Source organism: Haliotis asinina, chromosome 11 (genome assembly GCF_037392515.1).
Source record: "Haliotis asinina isolate JCU_RB_2024 chromosome 11, JCU_Hal_asi_v2, whole genome shotgun sequence".
Taxonomy (NCBI): domain Eukaryota; kingdom Metazoa; phylum Mollusca; class Gastropoda; order Lepetellida; family Haliotidae; genus Haliotis; species Haliotis asinina.
Window position 1 is genome coordinate 11,706,597 of NC_090290.1, and position 21,506 is coordinate 11,728,102.

The 21,506-nt window shown below is 39.8% G+C and overlaps 1 protein-coding gene across 1 annotated transcript; it reads left to right on the forward strand.

Moving 5' to 3' along the window:
• Positions 1-2,646: 2,646 nt before the first annotated feature.
• On the forward strand, positions 2,647-5,549 carry LOC137256512 (fibrinogen-like protein 1). Its single transcript, XM_067794353.1, has 3 exons — positions 2,647-2,997; positions 4,396-4,495; positions 4,891-5,549. The coding sequence occupies exons 1-3, from the start codon at positions 2,647-2,649 to the stop codon at positions 5,547-5,549; spliced, it is 1,110 nt and encodes a 369-aa protein (XP_067650454.1).
• The last annotated feature ends 15,957 nt before the right edge of the window (positions 5,550-21,506 follow it).

Below are 21,506 nucleotides of genomic sequence, written 5' to 3' on the forward strand. Positions count from 1 at the left end.
AAAGTCATTTTTAAATACAGAAAATCAAAAATTGTTACCTGAAAAAAATTCACTTTTTAATATAGCCTTGCACATACATAACATTTAGCAGTCATTTTACATTTCTTTTACATATATCGTGAAATGATTATGGAGTTAAATTCGAATTCACGTCATTATAACAATATTTGATTTTACACCCATTGACATAATACTACAGTTGTCTTTGAGACCTTTTGAATGAAAATCAGGACATAAAGCTACAGCTACAGTAAATGGTCTGTCGTGTAAAATATATTGTGAACACAATGTTATCAAAAATAAGTTGCATATGTCTTATATGATACACATCCTCTACGTTAGTGAGCAGGTATGTATTTTGTATTTTTGCGACACATCTCTGTAATTTACCTCTTATTTTGTAAGTCCATTTCATTCATATGTATTAGTTTAATGTATGGCTAATTTTGTCTACGGTCGCCAGTGTTTGAAGTGATCGTGTAAATCCAGCTACGATCCACGCAGGTAGCAAAGGTACTGTAAGTCCCCATGGCCATGTGGTGATCTACCTTCAGTTGTTGCTAATCTATAGCACGTTTTGTTGATATCGTATTGTGTTCCATAGTTACAATGTTTCTGATTTTCTTACTAGTTTCACAGTTATATCTGTGACATTCTAGTTATTTCACTGTCCATCGCCAAAAGAATTTTATAATTTACTATAATTAAGTAATAATTATGTGGCTACGATAAGACTTAAAACCTTAACTCACACACACGCTACGAATTTTGAAAACTTTTTTTACGATATTAAACTTAAGTAGGAAAAGGTTCGATAAATTAAAATATATAATGACTCGAAGTACTGACTGATAGAATAAAAAAAATATAGTGCCAGATTTAAAGAAAAAATAAAATCAGATAAAAAGGTGATATTTATATCTATAAGCAAGGCTACAGTCTGCACGGTATTCCTGTAATTGTCAAAAATCTATAATAATTACAAATCGTTTGACGCCGCATTCAGCAGAGATATGGGTGAATGGCAATCGAGACCAGATAATCCAGTAATTGACACCATCAGTAATTGACACCATGACAGACCATCTGTTTATGACCCAATGTCAAATAACAATCATACCACTTGTCCCCATTAGTCAGACTGGCAGTTCACAGACACCTTAGCTGTTCAATGAATAGATTAGTTACTACCTGTTACCGACACAGTATAATGGAATAGAGCACTAGGCCGTTTCGAATGTCTAGGGGACTGTGCGTGTTGTATTGTCCTCTTTAGTTACAATGTTTTAGCTTTCAATGCTAGGTTATGTTCATATATGTGATAGCCTAGTGTTTTACTGTCCTTCGAAGACAGGCTTTTACGTTTTCAATTTATTGATTTTAATGCTGATATAAATTAATTTTTTCTTGTCACGATATGGCTGCAATATTGCCGATGTGACTATAAATTTGTACTCACTCACTCACTCACTCACTCACTAAGGACCTGTGCTGAAATGGACCTTCAGGGTGTAATTCAGCTGTAGATATATGTGATTGTATTCTTAAAAATGGTGGAGTAAGTGATTTGTCAAAGGGAGTTCTTCATAAAGATGAATGAAGATATAGTCATTCTGCTGCCTCCAGGGCAAAGCCACAGACCCTGATAATGACCCTGGTGATTCCATGCTCCACCATAAATTGTGCTTTCAATTTTCTACAACAATGAGTCAATCGGTTTTTGGTTTTTGGGAACAGATATCCACATATGAATTTTACATATAACACATTACAAAGCTATCATGAGATCGTACATCTGCGATCTGACGCAGAAGACGTTGGACACACAAGGTATGAATAACTTATATGCAATAAAACCTTATATCGCTTATACCCACCTGGAATGTCAGACCAGATTGGAAGAGGTCATGGTGCAACTATGTAGTATTGTCATACTAGATATACTCAGGAATACATGTTGAGGATCCTCCGTTTTATATTCCTTGAAAGATGAAAGAATCGCAGTCAAGTATTTCCTGCTTGGGGAATCATTTGTTCTCGTCAAATTAGGAAATCACTGCATAATGTCTGCCTTGTGAGTGAGTGAGTTAATATTTAGCGTCACATCGACAATATTTCAACCATATCGTGGCGAGAACAATTGAATGTATCTATATTATTAAAATCAATGAATTGAGAAAGTTAAAACCTGTCATCGAACGACAGAAGAAATACAAGAATCTGACTTTGGACCTTCTGAAAGAATCACTGAATCTTCCAGGCTCTAACTCTGATCAAAATTACTCCCGAAAGGGAATCACGTGATATTTCTATGACGCCACTGCTATATATAAAGACAACAACGTAACCACCGTAGAAACTGATTGGCCCATTTGTGGTCGACTGTTGATTTGACTGATACGTGTATGTATGTTGCATCTGTTGGTGTGATCAATATACACCACATTTTCAATGCAGACATACGTTTAGACTTGTAGTAGTTGACACGCAAAAGAAAATACTCCACAACAAGTTATTCAAGGGTTAGTGTTGGAGAAATAGTTTGTTGTTAATAGTATCTATCTCAAAGATTCTTAACTCTTGTTCATGATCACACGCACGGAGTAGCAAAGGAAGACATCAGAAAGGAAAACGGTTGTGTCAGTAATGATGGAATCATTGGCACAGATCAGATTTCAAGCTGGGTCATATCTGCCTGTTATTTTTATTTGGGTACTGCTTGTTGTCTTCTCTTGTTCGAGTGAGTACCGCGAGAAACTTTTCACAGCTATGCCCGGATGTTCCAAAGACATCATTCTTCCGGTGACGCCTGTCAACTCTGATGTTGTGGCATCTCAAGGTCAGTGTTTGGTCAACTGTCTTGGAGATTCCAGCTGCATGTCCGTCAACCTCTGTGAAGACCCCCAGACAGGACGGGTGTGTCACAAACTACCTGAGACATCAAACGGGTCGTGTTCCGATCTGGAAGCGGCCGCTGGATGTGTTTTTCTGGAACCGGTGAGTACCTTCGTGAGTTCTTTCCCTCAGCTTCTCGGCAGATTGTCCAAACGAATGTTCTCATGTCCCCTTTTCTCAACTATGCTGAACAAGAGACGAGTATTTATGGATGTCAGCGTTTTAGGGACACTACCTTCCGGAGAAGACTCTTGCCTTTTCATCAAATGAATGAAAGAGTAGGAAACATATCGATATACGTGTAAAACAACAATGATAAGAACAAGGGTTCAAGTAAAGTGAGAAATATGTCAGTCTAATTTGAAGTGAGAATACAGGTGAAGCCAAAGCGAGCAGACAAAATTGAGGACATTGGTAAAGGTAAGGTAAAGATAGCAGGTGAAAGTTAAGAACAAAATCAGATAAAATATAAGTGAGACAGATGTGGGCATAAGATGAAAAGAAATGAGGGCAGACTGTTCATGTGAATGGAAAGACAGGTGACGGTAAACTGTGAATATGAATGATGGCGGAGGACAAACGAAGACACAGGTAAATTGGAAATTCTGATGAAGGTAAAGTTAGCATGACAGGTGCAAATGCGTGTAAACATGAATGAAAGTAATGGGAGAACACAGGAGAACAAATGAACAAGTGAGATTGCGTGTGAAAGCATAGTGAGAGTATGTAAGTATGAATTTTTCGTTCCTTCCGGCAATATTCCAACAATATCACAGCGAAGGACCCCTGAAATTGTCCTTAACAAGTGTACCCCTGTAGGGCATTGAGCCCGGGTTTTCTGCGAGACGAGTGAATGCTTTAACCACTAGGTTACCGCACTACTATGGTGAGAAAAGAGTTGACAGTTAAGTAAAAGCACAAGTAAAGTAAATCATTTTCAGCTAAGGTGAGATGCACGAAGCAGATGCACGATGCAATACGGTAAAGAGAAAAGACAGGTGAAAATACAGTAAATCTAGTTAAGGTAAGATCAGATGAATAGCACGGTAAAACACGCTAAAATAAAAAGAGGATAGCGTAGATGTTGTCAGCATACCAAACCCAAATGTTTTCATTCTATCCCAGAGGTAAAGGATTGACTGAGTTTTTAGACAATGTTCTCATCTTCATAATCCATTAAAACCATGTTAATGAGTTTTCTTGACAACAATATCGATTGTTCCCCTGGTTATCTAAAGTGAACATCGATGGGAATTCCAAAATTGCGCAGATATTTGGTGAAAAAAAACGACCGTGGGTATGGCGTTAAATATCCAGTCATAATTGACAGAAACTAATGATACCAGCTTTTTATCTGCGAATCATGACACTTGTAGGGACAGCTACTCTGATCGTAGAATTACGTGTTCCATCAAGAATGTTTTCAAGAGAAATACCTAGCAAGTTCCATAAGAACATTTATTGTAGAGTCTTGGAAATCATTCTCTGTTTTCGCTTCAGGTGAATGTGTGCCAACACGGAGGCACGTACAATGATGCCGTGTCCAGGTGTGACTGTTATGATGACTTCACAGGATCCTACTGTGAGAGACGATACAGAGGTGAGTCATTCGGCAAGACACTCCTGTTCACAAAGTCCCAAGTGTCATCTTACGAAGCTATGAAAAGATTCAGGCGTCTCAGCGTTGTCGTTGGCGAATAGTGCTTTCTTCCCGAACCGGTGCTCAACGCAATTCATATTCTGCTGCACAACTGCCCTTTTCATCCATGGAATGTCGCCCGACTTTCAAAATAACAACACACCACCCCTACCCTCCTTCCCAGTCTCCAGCATAACGGATCCAATCAATACCTGTTTTATGTTTTACTCATCATTTCCTGTCAGTGCCTCTTCATCTGAAGGCAGTTTGGGTCTTGTCAGTGTAAGTTTGTTTTAACCTACACATCGCCTTAGTTCAGTTGAACAGTGTCATACATTGTAATGTCGATTTTTCAGACTGTTCCGAGGCCTACACAGGTGGAATGCGAGGGGGGTCATCCGACTATCGAATCGTCAGTATCCGGCCTCTGAACGCTCCGAGGGAGTACGAGGTGCAATGTTTTCTTGCGTATGGAGGGTGGACGATGGTCGAAGAAAGACGATCCGACTGTCAGAATGATTACAACAAGACATGGGCGGAATACAAGACTGGATGGGCAACATCATGCAACATATGGCTCGGACTTGAAGCTCTACACTACATCACAAACCAACGAAGAGCAAATTTCGATATGATAGTGCGTGGAACTGGTTCATTAAACGGACAACACTACTACACTAATTTCAAGATTGGCGAAGAAGCCAGTGGATACACTCTAACCTACACAGGTAACCATAAACATGTCTCCAAAGCCTCCGGGAATGGGTTTGAGTACGGAGGAACAAACAAGCACATCAATGGTCAGAGGTTCGCGACTTGGGACCACCCTGACCCCTCGGGGTGTGCTGTAAGTGATGGGGCAGGGTGGTGGTACGGGACTGAGTGCCCTGATACAAATCTCCACAAGAAGTTCGATACCAGTGCGTCTGCATCGAACGTGGCACAATGGATCGACGACTCTGGCGTTCTGGAAAAGGTAGATATTGTGAAAACAAAGATAAAGGTCTTTTCGTAACAGACCACCGTATTAACTAGGACTGTGTAGTGTCTCACAAATAGAGCTGTGTCGTGTTTCGAATCATTCACCAATAGACACCTTACCATTGCCCATGGGCAGTGCTTCGGACTCGGGAGTAATCTACAATTATATAAGACAATACTGTTGTTGCAAATGACTGTTGCTGAACAGGTTGGACATGTCCTTAATACTATCAAAGTGTAAAGTTTAGCAACCTTGATGGATTGCACGAAAAACCAGGCTTGCTACACGCCTATGCGCTGCGCTTCAACAGCGCACTGTGGTCTTCACATATTTATAGTGCATGTATGTTGATGTGAGACACCCATAGCGAGACAAAGGTCGGTCTGTACCTTATTGTTTACTGGGAATCTGGATAGTTTGGACAGGAACTGAAATGACTACTCTTTCAGTGGTTGCCCATTCGAGTTATTTTCATAGGGAAATGTAGGCGAACAGCCTGGGTATTACATTTCAAATGCTTTCTTATGCTTCCTGATTAAACCGTTTTGGCAATAATATGCATGACAGCATTGGTCATATTGCTGTCTTTTGGTGTTTCGTGTGCACGTACATAGTCTGAATAGATGCACGGACATCGGTGACATGCACGTACGTATATTTAAGCACGTGCAAATGTGATTTATTGCTGTTAATATAAGGATGTCATTCGCTGTCAATGTTTAACTAGTGGTGTATGTTTCCATAGACCGTCGAACCTTATATCTGAAGTTGAAACTGTGAGACAAAAAATAAAGGTTGGCAATATACGCAAATTCCTAAGTCAAGTTTCTGCGGTTACCCTGGCACTTTCTCTCCGTACTCTGCACCACGCTCTGGATCAACTTATGAATCATTAAGGACTACTCTGTACCACGCACTGGATCACCCTACGAATCATTAAGGACTACTCTGTACCACGCTCTGGATCACCCTATGAATCATTAAGGACTACTCTGCACCACGCTCTGGATCACCCTATGAATCATTAAGGACTACTCTGCACCACGCTCTGGATCAACTTATGAATCATTAAGGACTACTCTGCACTACGCACTGGATCACCCTACGAATCATTAAGGACTACTCTGTACCACGCTCTGGATCAGCCTGTGAATCATTAAGGTCTACTCTGCACCACGCTCTGGATCACCCTATGAATCATTAAGGACTACTCTGTACCACGCTCTGGATCAGCCTGTGGATCATTAAGGTCTACTCTACACCACGCTCTGGATCACCCTATGAATCATTAAGGTCTACTCTGCACCACGCTCTGGATCACCCTACGAATCATTAAGGTCTACTCTACACCACGCTCTGGATCACCCTATGAATCATTAAGGTCTACTGTGCACCACGCTCTGGATCACCCTATGAATCATTAAGGTCTACTCTGCACCACGCTCTGGATCAGCCTGTGAATCATTAAGGTCTACTCTGCACCACGCTCTGGATCACCTTATGAATCATTAAGGACTACTCTGTACCACGCTCTGGATCACCCTATGAATCAATAAGGACTACTCTGTACCACGCTCTGGATCACCCTATGAATCATTAAGGACTACTCTGCATGTCTTGCACAACAATAGTTCTTCAAAGTCGCAGCAGTGGCTATTTCTCAGCCCAAGCACTGAAATTAAATGATGACACCAGGTGTTCACGAATATGGTAAATGTCCTGCTCTGTAATAATAGTTCATTTATATTGCGCATGACTCCATGAATATTTCATGCTCTAAGAGCACAGTCCAAGGGTTCACTGAGTTGACTCATCACAAAATGATTTGATTATACAGATATGTTTTGAGTCTGCTTCTAAACAAAGGTAGTGTCACAGTCTTTAAAGGGCTTTGGTACCTGATTCCACTCAGTCGCAGCTACAAATGAAAAGGATCTCTGTCCATAGGAAACTGTTTTGGTTATAATAATAGAATAGTTATAATAATAAATAATAGAAAGAATCCACTTAAAATTTCTGAAATTAGCTTCCGGTTTGAGAAACAGCACCCCAAATTATATGCTTTACGGTGCATTTGGAAGAGAGCCCTTGAGTATAAAAATCTATAAGAGATATATCTCATTCTGGCATAAACTGTCCTCCGAGAACATACACTGGGAACCATCTCAGATTATATACAATTGTGTTAACCACGTCTGTGATAATGCAAGTAAAATTCCTTGGTTTCGTTTTGTGAAACACATCCTTGATAACTGCGGTCTGTCCTACGTGTTCCTAAATCCGTCTGTATGCTCAACGCCCTGGCTTGTCTCAGTGGTCGAAAACTCCTACAGAGCGCAGTTCTTTCAAAATTGGAAGTCTCGTGTAGATTCAAGTTCTAAGGGGGATTACTATAAATATTTCAAAACCAAGCCAATCTTAGAAAAATATCTTCCTCTTCCAAAAACTATATACTACTCTGTTTTGAAGTTCAGAACATCTAACCATAAATTACCAACTGAGACTGGCCGATGGTTGGGTATTCCACGTGAAGACCGACAATGTCCACTTTGGGTATCTAACGCTGTCGGAGATGAGTTTCACTATTTGTTCAGATGTGAAGCTTTTCTCCAACTGCAACAACAGTCTCTAAATACGAAATACCTAGTATTCCCAAATTTGTCAACACTTAAAAAGCTCTTGTCCACTACCAGCATAAGTGACCTTAAAGGCCTTTTTAAATTACTGAATAATATATTTAAACGCATTTAAAAAATGAACTATTATCGCTATCTTATATTTTACAACTATGTAAAGCTGCTGTCTTGTGTAATTTGTAAATGTTTGTACGTTTATCTCATGTACCGCCGTTGGCGGTTTCTGGAGAATAAACAGTTCTAAGTTCTAAGGTAACTGGGATAGTCAGCAAATCTCAAAGATCGAGTCGGGATATATGGTACGATACAGGCACGAAGATACTCTGGAGCATCCCCTGACAGACATTGGTACACGAAGCACAAGGTCTTATAGCTTATCCTTTGTTGTACTGGAAGCCAGAGCACTGTACGAAGGATTGGGGTTATGTGATCATGATTCCTAGAGCAAGACACGATCCTTGTCGTGTTTTGAATACGTTGGAGTTTGTTTATGGCGGACTTCGGAGCATTGGTGAGAAGTCCATTGCAGTAATCAATTCTCGAGATCACAAGAGAAAGTGCCAGGGTAACCGCAGAAACTTGACTTAGGAATTTGCGTATATTGCCAATATTGCGAAGTAGATTTGAGCAGACTTTTGTAATGTACGTGACATGTTTGGGCATTGATAGTTCACTATCAAAGATTACTCCCAAGTCTCTGACTTCTGTGGAGAGTGGAATGAAACATCTCCCAATCTGTAGACCATGTAGATCAGACTGCTCGCACCTTGAACGTGGCCCAAATAACATGCACTTTGTCTTATTGTCATTCAGTCTCAATCTGTTAACATTCATCCAGCTCTTGATACGGGTACAACATGAGGTGACACACTCAGCTACAGCTGCTGCTTCTCCTGGTTGTGATTTGAAGACTGTGGACAGCTGGGTGTCATCAGCATAATGTTGACGAAGTAGCTGATACTGATCAATTACTTCTCCAAGCTGTTTGGTATAAAGGGTGAATAGAATGGGTCCTAAGACCGCTCCTTGTGGAACACCACAAGTAAGATTAACTGGATTGGACAGTTGACCCTCAATGAGAACAGACTGAGTCCTGTTTGAGAGATATGTACCTATGTGGGGAAACGAACCTTGGTCACATAAACGTGACAAGCGAACGCTTTAACCACACGGCCACTTAAAGTATCACAGAAATGCCATCAGAAATATTTAAAATAGTCTCCCAACATTATAAGCTGGATTAGCTCAAGAAGAGAGAATTTATCATCCAAAACTGTGTTCCACATGAGATGTCGCTTGGGTGAGATCAGGCGATATCTCCTGACAGTAGATTTTGCACAATGCTCTGACAATATTATGACGCCATGAACTCGATGACGTCACAATGCTATGACATCGTTGGACTGCAAATCTAATGCCAGTGCTGTGTTCAGAGATGTACATTTTTCATTGAAAACTAATGAAGAATGATTTTAGATGATAAACAGAATGTCACCCTCGTGTCTACTGATATCAATTATATCAACACACGATGATACAGGTAAAATATTTTGTTACTTTAGCAACTCTTTATGTTACTTTATGTTGATATATTTGATATCAGTATACCCTTGGGTGAGATTCCCTGTACATCACAGCCTTCCCTCACACCGGAATTGAAATGAATAATTTGCTGTTTTGATACTTTTTGGAATTTTGGGTTACATAAATGAAGAAGAATTGTTGGCAAGTCCATTTATGTCGGATTTCTCAGTTAAGAACTGGTCTCCGCCTTTAAGATAGCTGATGTCAGATTTAGAACCGCTGCCGTTTACGTTCGGGATCATATTTCATAATTATCCTTCTACAGAAGTAGTAGGGTTAAAATACTTCAACTCCGTCCGTCTGTGGTGATGGGAGGCAGATGTTCTCAGAAACTGTGTAAGATAGGGTAACCAAATGTATTTTCAGGACGCAAATGCTTTGATGAAGTTCGAAGACAGGCACAGTATTACGATTCTTTACAGAGAACATTGTGGCGTTGGATATTGATGACCATGTCTTGCTGGTTTTAGATACACAATTTTGCCACGATTAGCATTTACTTTGTATGTAAGTACCTTGTTCATTTACAATCTCATCTCGTCATCTCGTCATCTCATCATCTCGTCATCTCGTCATCTCATCATCTCGTCATCTCATCATCTCGTCATCTCATCATATTACACATGCACGATTCTGTTTGGACATTTTACTAATTTTATACTAATACGACGTAAGTACTATTGTTATCCACTGATAGCTTCGTGTATGGGACACCAATACGACAAAAGTACTATTGTTATCCACTGATAGCTTCGTGTAAGGGACACCAATACGACGTAAGTACTATTGTTATCCACTGATAGCTTCGTGTAAGGGACACCAATACGGCATAAGGACTATTGTTATCCACTGATAGCTTCGTGTAAGGGACACCAATACGACGTAAGTACTATTGTTATCCACTGATAGCTTCGTGTAAGGGACACCAATACGACGTAAGTACTATTGTTATCCACTGATAGCTTCGTGTAAGGGACACCAATACGACGTAAGTACTATTGTTATCCACTGATAGCTTCTTGCAAGGGACACCAATACGACGTAAGTACTATTGTTATCCACTGACAGCTTTGTGTAAGGGACACCAATACGACGTAAGTACTATTGTTATCCACTGATAGCTTCGTGTAAGGGACACCAATACGACGTAAGTACTATTGTTATCCACTGATAGCTTCTTGTAAGGGACACCAATACGACGTAAGTACTATTGTTATCCACTGATAGCTTCTTGTAAGGGACACCAATACGACGTAAGTACTATTGTTATCCACTGATAGCTTCTTGTAAGGGACACCAATACGACGTAAGTACTATTGTTATCCACTGACAGCTTTGTGTAAGGGACACCAATACGACGTAAGTACTATTGTTATCCACTGATAGCTTCGTGTAAGGGACACCAATATCCACTGATAGCTTCGTGTAAGGGACACCAATACGACGTAAGTACTATTGTTATCCCCTGATAGCTTTGTGTAAGGGTATTTCTCTACCGAATCGCTCCAGCATTCCAATACACTTATGAAATATAATACACGCTCCGATCCTTGATGTCACTGAGACAAATTATATATTTTCTGTAGTCACTTGTGAATTGTATTAAATGGGGCTTCATCTGATTAATGAGTATCTAGGGAATCATGTTCATCTATAAATTAGACGCAGCTTTGCGTTTTTGAAGACGTCTTTTCAGGAGTATGCGCCTGTGAAGGCATTTAGATGTCGATATTGAACGGTATTATTCATGAGATTCTTATGAAGAATATGATTGTATGAAGATCGATCTTATTTAGCAGTGTTCGCCTTGAAACCTATGGTACAATTACTGTAGCTGTCCGTAGTGCTAGTAACATATATTATATAACAAACGTTTAGACTCACTAGTGTACATGTAGTCGCTTACTTCAGTCAACTGTCCTAAACCAGATTTTACAATTTGCAACTGCTGAAACGTTGGGTTTTAAAACATATACGTAACATTGAAAACATTATCCTATTGTGTTCAATAAATGATGAAAATTTGTGAAAAATGGCGAAGTCTTTTTTTCAATATACAGCAAAATGCAACTGTTTACTTGCACGATATTGGCACATGTTTTTTCAGTAATTTGATACACGATCCTTGTGAAATTAATGTGCAGTTGTTTCCCCCAAGTTAGTGGAGAAATTCATCTTCATTGTAACCATATAGGCATACGTAACATTGAGTGAGTCTGAGTCTTAACTTTTGATGGGTAGTATATTAAGTTTCTATTTGATAGCACATCCATATCCTGGCCATACAGTCATGACAATTTAAGGCGTGAAAAGTGAGCGATGGGTCTTGTGGGAATTCATAAAGATTCATGAAGACTATGGCCATCGAAGTGTAACTCCTGTGTGTATAATTTAAAGCTTCCCTCCACTGCTGCCACTATTACTGTTATCTTATCACATTTTAGTTATGGCTGTGCTATAGTTTCTCATTAAAATTTCTTTTCTGTTGTCACAACTGAAGGTATTCCCTGTAGTCCCCAAAGAGCTGGGATTCAGTGTCTTTGAAATATTTATAGACGGCAGTTCCACTACGGCATTCGCATGCCTATGTTAAACTATAGAGTTACGTTATGTTACGCTTTGTGGATCGGGACCCAGGTGAAATAGATTGTTCACGTTTTCATAATTAATGGTTCTGTACAGGATACCTTGGCATGACAGGAGTAGTTGTGTGCGACGTCCGGCAGCAAAGACATTTCTTTATCATGTTTATGTGAGTTTGTGGCAGGGAATACGTGAGTGAGTGAGTGAGTGAGTGAGTGAGTGAGTAGGTGGGTGAGTGGGTGGGTGAGTGAGTGAGTGAGTGAGTGAGTGAGTGAGTGAGTGAGTGAGTGAGTGAGTGAGTGAGTGAGTGAGTGAGTGCAAGCAGTTATATTCGCATCGGCAATATTTCAGCCATATCGTAACTTTAAAACGTTATGAATTCATAATACATGCAACTGAAATATAAAAAACTGTCAACGAAAGACCGAACAATAACTAGATCGTCACAGACAGAGAACTAAAACTAGTTTGCAACTGTAAAAGTAAACACACTTTTAAGGACTATACACTATAAAGACGCGCTGGAGATCCCTTGTAACTGAAGGTGTGTATGTGTATGTTGCTCCAGAATGTACACACAAAGTTTTGTCATATCCCCGACATTATTCAGAGCAAACACATGACGTTCGTGTGGACACACATATAAATATGAGCCGTAGCAACGCATATTGTATAAATAAATGTAAGTAAATATTCGATATCGCACGTGTACACATGTGACAGCATAGCAGATGAAAAGAGACGCTGGTCTAAATGTATGTATTAATATGAAGAATATATTAACAGATTAATGGTGATAAAATTTCCTGAAGCCTGGCTTGCAATCCCAGGTACTATTTGAGCCGAATCCGAAATAGTGCAAGAATGTCAATTTTAATCCAAAAGCACAGTTTACTTACTAACTTACATTTTACTTTCAACCCACAGTTTGTCAGTGAGTGTGGGGAAAAACTCATTTCGTTCACTTGTATAATATTCAGTGTAAAGTACATGTCTCTCATAATCAAAAGCATGCTTGCCATATATGGGACAGTGCGTCTAGATGATCTAGTTGTGTGAGTAATGCAAGAGAGTTAGCTGGTAGACTTGACATTCCGCTGTCTACTGTATACAGAATATTCAGTTGGGTGTTAGGATTGATAACAGGACAGGGGAGTATAGGTGAATGACGTTCAGTTGGTGAGATTTTCAGTAGGGGAAAAAAGCTTTGAGAATATCAGGAATGAGGTGCTTAATGGAAGACGTCTTCATGTATGTAACAGGAATCCTTGGACATGAATTACAAAGACTTAACTTCGTGAAAATGCGCGGAATGTTGTCACCATTTTCACAGCATGATAACGACCCGAAACACACTGCAGGCTACACAAAACAGTGGTTGTCGGACGAAAAGTTGTAGACTTGAGTATATATTGAGTATATGAAGAAAGATGTGGCCGAATATTGAAGGACACTGTCACGATTTCTTGCAAACTATTGGACTGTAAACAGACTGTTATAGTGCGTTTGGCTCAAAAGCGGACCCATTAATTGCAATCTAATTCGGAAAATATTAAATATAAACGGTGGTCACAATAAAATCATCATACCAACTCTGTGAGATTTTAGCAGAATTTTTAGCTAAATATAAAAAAAGTTGATTAACAGTCTTTCATTAAAATATTCACACAGTTGACTTTTTGTTAAGATGGAGGAGTGCAGAAAAAGTGACAAGCTCTGCCGCTAGAAAAGTCTGGCGGTGTGGTACGGAACTTCTATTACATCAACCTCATTGTGTTTACAGAATTACACTGAATAAGCGCAAAAACACGTAACAGGTATAACCAGTGTGTCAGAAGCATAGTGAATCATTTTACGACCTCATCAAACAAGGATGTCTGTGATTCCTTATTTAAGGTATGCTCTATGAATGAAGTATAGAAAGGCGGTGTTATTAAAGCTTGAAATTAAAATTCATTTGTAAATACCATTTTCTCATGAAAGAAGGAATTGGAATTTATCCAGAGTTGTTTGATGTGTCTATTTTCATTTTCACACTAGAAAATTCGGATCGGCTGAAAAATAAGTCTTTGTTACGTCAATCGGTTAAATGAGACTCATGTTTCAATATGGTCAAATGAGCAGGCATTCAAACTGGGCAGGCATGTGCTCTCTGTCTGTTCGGGAAAGCAAGCTATACATAGCTCCATTCACTCTATTTTTCTTTTGTTTTTCAAGTCTTAGAAACGGTTGTCTTCAAGACTGCACGATTACATTACAACACCCACCTTTCATTGAGTTTTCCTGGCCTGTGATGTTCTGCAGGCATTATTTCCCTACGGGTCCCTCCGGCAAAAAGGGGTTCGTGACGACTGACATTATATTACTTATAGCATGCATTTCAAAACTGCAGTCTGCACTTACATGTTGACGAATGTTGTTAAAACGTCAAACTTTCCTCCTAAGACGAGGTCCCCCCACCTCAAGTGCATTTTATCTTCTGAGCTTTAATATCCTAAACGGTATAGTCGTGCGTGTATCATATATGTGCTTTTATCTTGTGTCAAATTCGTCATATTTACATTGAAGCCCAAACGCATTCTCCAAACATATTTCCGGCATTCTTGTCAGATTTAACCAAATATCGGTTGTATCCACTTGAGATGTCAGTCCAGATTTGAAGAGGTAATTTTGAAACATTGCCGTATTGGCTATTCATTATATCCTCATTAATATTTATTGAAAAGTGAGGATCCTCTTGTTTGTGTCTCTTGTGATGAGAAAATCTCGGTCAAACATGTCCTGCCTGTCTGTATTGATTTTTCATTAACAAGGGATAAATGTTATAGTACCAGAACAATAAAGAATCTTATTAACAACGTTCAGTCTCATTTAATCTTGGATCAATAGACTTAATTCATTGAATCAAATTAAGGTTGATACGGTTGAACTACCGTAAAACTATTGTCGACCTGAGAGGGTACATTCACATCAAAGTATGTTTATAGCTACCATCGTTTTAATAGTAGAATATTTGTTCTCTCAATGTTCGGCTAAATGTCTGAAATACTGACAACATCCGAGGGGATGGTGTAAATCCAGCTGGGGTCCATGCAGGAAAAGGAGTACTGCAAGTCCCCATGGTCCATGGTATATTGATCTACCTTCTGTTGCTGGCGAACAGTAGACTGTTTATATTTTGTATTGTTTACTGTAGTAATAGATTTTGTTACATCATACCAGTTTTGATTCAAATCTGTGATATTCTTGCATTTATACTGTCCTTCGACGACAGGTTTATATGACATAGATTTTCTTTGGTTTGATATATAGATTATGGTTTAATGTATGACCGATGTGACCTTTCACTCACTCACTCACTTGTCAGATTTGAATGCGGCAATAGTTGGTGAATTGTCTTTGAAAACAACGCCTGTGTTTATATAGTGAACATTCATGATTTTGTTGATGCTGTGATACCCGAGAATAACACCGTCTCGTGTTCTGACCTGGTGAATGTCGTGACAGTATACCGAAATTTTCATGGCATTTCACCCGCTATATCCTATCATGTCAGTTAGTGTTGCAATTAAACAACAATTACTTCAAAACATGTCAGATAAGGTTGTGTAATCTTCCGTCTGGGAGTGAAAGTGCAACAAGGTGTTCGTGTGAGCTTGGCTCTGTCTTTGCATCTCGAAACTGACAGCGCACATTGAGACAGGAACCAGACCAAAACTTGGTCCGTCGCTCACGTCATTTCGAAATGAAAGTTACCGTCCCTCAGGACAAAACCGTCGCCAAACCCGAAATCATGCAAATACGATACTTGGTACAAGAGAAAATGTAGAATTGTACGCTGGTGCGTCCAAATACGAAATCGCTTCAACATGTCTGCTATAGGACTTTCTGAAACCGTAATTAAACTTTGAATCTTGAGACCATTTCAGTGGCTTGGGTGATAAAATGGAAATGGGTTTTGGTAATTGGGCTTATTCAAGCATACCCAACATGAAGGTGGGGGGTGGTCTGATAGTATTTCACAGGGCACAAAATAAGGGATTAAAGGGGGATTATCAGACCCCAGTGATTAATCCTTCTGAAACAATAGGAGTTAGGTAAGTGGGAAGACCCCGATTATTGAACAGTGTATGAACAAATGGGTATATTCGCACGCAATCGAATTTTTTATTTCGGCTATTCGCGGGAAAGAGAAAAGCGACACTGTTTGATGATTGCTGTTGGTTTTACTTTGTTTGTACAAGGGATTTAGGATATTATCGTCTACTCACCTGGTCATGTTGGTGAACTGTTGTTTGTGAACTTTTCTCAGAACAATAATAAAACAATAATAACAATGCAGTTAAAGTTTCCTAAAATGGGTTGGTTCGCCACTCTAAATTTATGGCTCCAAACCTTAGCTGATATGCCGCTAGACGACCGATGTCATCAGTACGCCGACAACGTCACCACTACCTGGATCGAAGGTAGACATGACAGGTAGATCCCGGCGACATCATAGAACTATTGTTTGACCCTCGGCTCAAGAACCAACAACAATTTGGAGGGTTGGCATGGGTGAGTTAAGACATTTGTCGGGAAAACCCATCCTAATGTGTTCAAGCTGATTCGCTTCATGCTGGATGAACACAGGACAACAGAAGTGCACTTGGTTCAGTGCATGGCAGGGCAACGCCTCCAAACAAAACGAGAAACGGTATCTGGCCTGCAAAGGAACCTGCATGACCTGACTACGCTGTCAGAGCATCGTATGCCCTTAAACATGCTTAAATATCGTGAGTTGTATGTAGTTTAATTTGTACAATATGCGAACATTTGATGATCTGTAAACTTGAATATAATATCTTAACTTAATAGTGGTTTGGTTTCCAACCTATTCGAATGATTCTTTCGCCCTAGTCGAGGGAGCTGGAACAATCACACAGTCTTCTATTTTTCGTATTAAAAGGGAAAAGACAATTATTTGCATGAAGGCGAAAACAAAACTTGCGCAATGTTTACACATACCAAAAAAATTCACTTTCCTGCGAATGAGCTGAATACATGTACAGGTATGGACAAAGAGACAAACAGATAGTTTATTAAAGTCTCACTTTGCGTATACAATAAAAAGCAATACATAAAAGCATATATATTCACATAAAATGCAAAATAAAATATACACATATCACTGGTATTGGAGTTATTAGAGACCATGATTGCATTAATAGGACTTAAAACAGTATAAGTTATAAAAGCTTATGATAAAACATATTTCCATCTGCTTAAAATACTATTGCAGGTTTTGGCACATAAAACAGATAAACTTTCTTCTTGCAGGTGTACCGCACATTTATCCATGTCACACAACGTATTAAAATCCTTAACGGTAAGCGAGGCTTCCTTTAACTGAGATGATAGGTCTGTAACGGTAACTGTACATAGTGTAGTCTTGTTAAAGAGCATGTAAGTTCGAAGTTTGCCGGTATTGTTGTTAACACGTTGCTCCCACTTAGCTTTAAAAGATGAGCAAAAGTTCTGTGATAACGTGTCTATCGTATGTGGCAATACAGACTGTATACTACAGAGATGTCTACTTCCGTTATCTTCAAACAGTTTATGAATCTTGAAGTTCCAGTTTTTGCAATTACGAGCCATACACATCTCGCTCCATAGGAATGCTTTCTTATTTAATCTCAAGTTGCTCACTGTGACAAATATCTTCCACTGTCTTAGGGCCCTTTCCTTCTGGTCGATAGATACAGGTTTCCACCCTAAATCTCCTAACACTGCATCTGTATGAGTGTACTTCCCAACGCCAAAAACGTCCCACCTTCTCTTGTATAGCGTTAACACATGAATAGTCTTGTAGCCCCCAAATCGCCGCTGCGTAAGTGATGACAGGTCTGACCTTGTAATTCATGCCTCCAAGCTGCAGTGCACGGTTCGCAGACTGAGCTACTGCTTTTGTTGACACATTAAGACCCAGGTGTTCATGAAGCACGAGCCCGAGATAACAGTACCTGTCCATCATACTCAGAGTGACGTCACCACATGAAAACTGAACTGGGTTAATTGGACAGCTGGGTTGTGGAAATGCATAATCTTGTCCGTATTAATGTTCAACGGGTTGGCTCTGCACCACGATCCCAGAACATCCAGTAAGGCTTGAAGATCAGCTTCACTTTCGGCCAGAATAACAATATACGTCTGCATATAAGATGGATATGACATCATCCTGACAACACCATTTCCAAGGCTTTTTAGGGTAGTTGCTAGGTCATTGATGGATGAATTAAAAAGCAATGGCGAGAGAATACACCCCTGACTAACACCATTATTAATTCAAAATCAGTCCGTCTTGAGTCCATTTAATCTAACACAACACATAACGTTTCGGTAAATGGATTTGAGGGTTTGTAACATTCTTCCTCCGATTTCCAGGCTTTCTAACTTTTTCCATGAAAGTACCGGTGGGGTAGCCTAGTGGTTAAAGCGTTCGCTCGTAACGTCAAGATCTCACGTTCACCTCTCTCTGCATGAATGACATTTCGCGTATAGTACAGAATGGCTTTGGTTTTGGATTTCACAGAGTTTTTTTTTATGAAAGGAAGATAAAGAAGTTTATCTCACTTTGAAGATTTAATTTATGATTCGCCTAGTGGTTAAAGCGTTGGCTCGTCACGCCGAAGACCTGGGTTTGATTCCCCACATGGGTACAATGTCTGAAGCCCAGTTCTAGTGTTCCCACCCGTGATGTTGCTGGAATATTGCTAAAAGCGACGTAAAACTAAACTCACTCACTCACTCACTCACTCATATAAAAATACCCTGTCGTATGGTATCTGTCGCAATCGGTTTATTACGGGAACTAGACATCTGTGATGTTTGTAAAAACATGGCGGCACACGGGGATTTTCGGGTCCACCATATTTTGAGAACAATGGACATAATCTGTGTTGATAAGCATACGGGTAACACTAAAAATGCAAATGGAAAATAAAAGAAATCTTACAGCTAAGTAATATACATGAAAAAAATTATAATGAGGATTTTCAACAAAACAAAATATAATTTCACAAAAAAATTCATTAAATGGACACCCAAGTACAACTTGTCACTTTATTCTATAATCATTATTTCATAAAACAAAGTACACATCCAGTCTTCACTGCAGTTTCATTAAATGAGAAACTGGGTCTGCTTACGCAGTTGCTCTAATGATTCCTGCAGACAAATCATTCTTCAATATATTCTACAGTGGAATTACTTTCTCCTCTAATGAGGACGTCAATGTGTGGACGAGGCGGATTTCATTAAGTTTTTGTTCTGACCTCAGAAAGGACTTAGTCTACATTTCAAACACGTTAGAATGAGACGTGATACGATTGTATTGGGATGTCCATGCGACCCTCCCAAATGGTTGTTCGTACGTGGGCCGGTGGTTTCATAGTGGTTCCATGAGTTGCGTGGCAGATCACCTACGACCCCGAACGTCGTCACATAGTCAGCAAGCTGGAGACGGTGAGGGTCGTCTGGCTTATCAGCGAGCCATACACCATGAACCTAGAAGCAAAGAATCAAAAGAGTATTAGAATATATATGTATTATACTTATTTAGAAAAAAAATCAGAAATTTCGACAAAAAACAGAAATTTCGACAACCGAACGGTTTTGGGCTGTCCACGATCCATCCCCTCAGTGATAATAACTCCTCGCTGGACAGCGATGGTACGAGGGGATGTCAATAAGCTTTGAGCCTTGAGCATTAAGTTTTCAGTTCTTGAAGGAAACTCGGCGAAGAACATTGAAGAAAGGCTTTCAGCAGTTTATGGGAAGTCTTCCCCTTCATCTGCTACCATCAAACGATGGGTCAATGAATTTAAGCATGGTACAGGGAGTCTTGAAGATAACCCCCTTCCAGGTCGCCCAACAAAAAGCACTAGTCAGGAAAACATTGACAGAGTGCATAGACCTGTGCTGGAAAATCGTCGAATCACACTCCACGAGTTAGAGGAGACTACAGGCATTTCACACGGATCCATTGAGACAATTCTTCATGAACATCTCGTCATGTCTAAGGTGTGCGCAAGATGGGTGCCAAGATTTTTTTACAGATGAAATGAAGCAAACAAGGGTCACCATAAGCCTTTCAATGCTAACCAGATACAACAAGAATCCAGAAGATTTTCACTTAAGGCTAGTAACGTGTGATGAAACCTGGATCCACCACTATGATCCTGAGAATAAACAAGAATCCATGGAATGGAAACATGTCACTTCTCCCATGACCAAAAAGTTCAAAGCCTCCAGATCAGTGCAGAAGGTAATAGCGACAGTCTTCTGGGATAGCAAAGACGTCATCCACATAGATCACTTACCAAAAGGAAGAACAATGAATGGGGAATATTACGCTAACTTGTTGAGGCAAGTGCGACAGTCAGTCAAGGAGAAGCGCAGGGGCAAGATCAGACGTGGTATTCTTCTACATCAAGACAATGCTCCAGTACACACCTCTCGCGTTGCAGCCACTGCTGTCCAGGAATGCGGGTACGAAATCTTGCCGCATCCCCCCTACTCTCCAGACCTGGCACCAAGTGATTACCATCTGTTCCCAAATCTCACGAAACATTTGCGTGGTCGTAGATTTCAGGATGATAATGAGCTTATTGCTGCTACTGAGGCTATTTTGAGGAGCAAAATGGTACCTTCTACAGAGATGGCATCAGCGACTAGCAGAAAAGATGGAACAAGTGTCTTGACTCACAAGGGGACTATGTTGAAAAATAAATTTGGTTCATACCAATATTTTGTGTTTTTCTATGCAAGGCTCAAAACTTATTGCCACCCCTTCGTGTGTCACTTTCCGACACTCCAATGTTTCTCGCACCTGGTGAAATAATAACATGTTATTCTGATACTCTATACATTAAACGATGTCGAATAAGAAATGCTTAACTCACTTGTTATATGTTGCAGTTATTATCGTAGCGGATATTCATACCTATATATCATTGCTGACATGCACCGTAAGCCTCTTCCCCAACCCCCCAAACATCAAACGGCTTTTACTGTATGTCTACTTCCCGGTGAGATTCCTATCGCAATTTTCCATACCCACATTCGCCATGACTTTCACGCTCAATAACTTCGACTAGGTACAGACAATGGAAAAATTATCGAGTAAATAAGCGAAGTGACGAAAGGT

Bases quoted from the DNA above. Each gene is read 5' to 3' on its own strand.
- LOC137256512 (XM_067794353.1), top strand. From the start codon at position 2,647: ATGATGGAATCATTGGCACAGATCAGATTTCAAGCTGGGTCATATCTG. The intron at 2,998-4,395 runs GTGAGTACCTTC...TTTTCGCTTCAG, and splicing joins GATGTGTTTTTCTGGAACCG to GTGAATGTGTGCCAACACGG. The intron at 4,496-4,890 runs GTGAGTCATTCG...TCGATTTTTCAG, and splicing joins CTGTGAGAGACGATACAGAG to ACTGTTCCGAGGCCTACACA.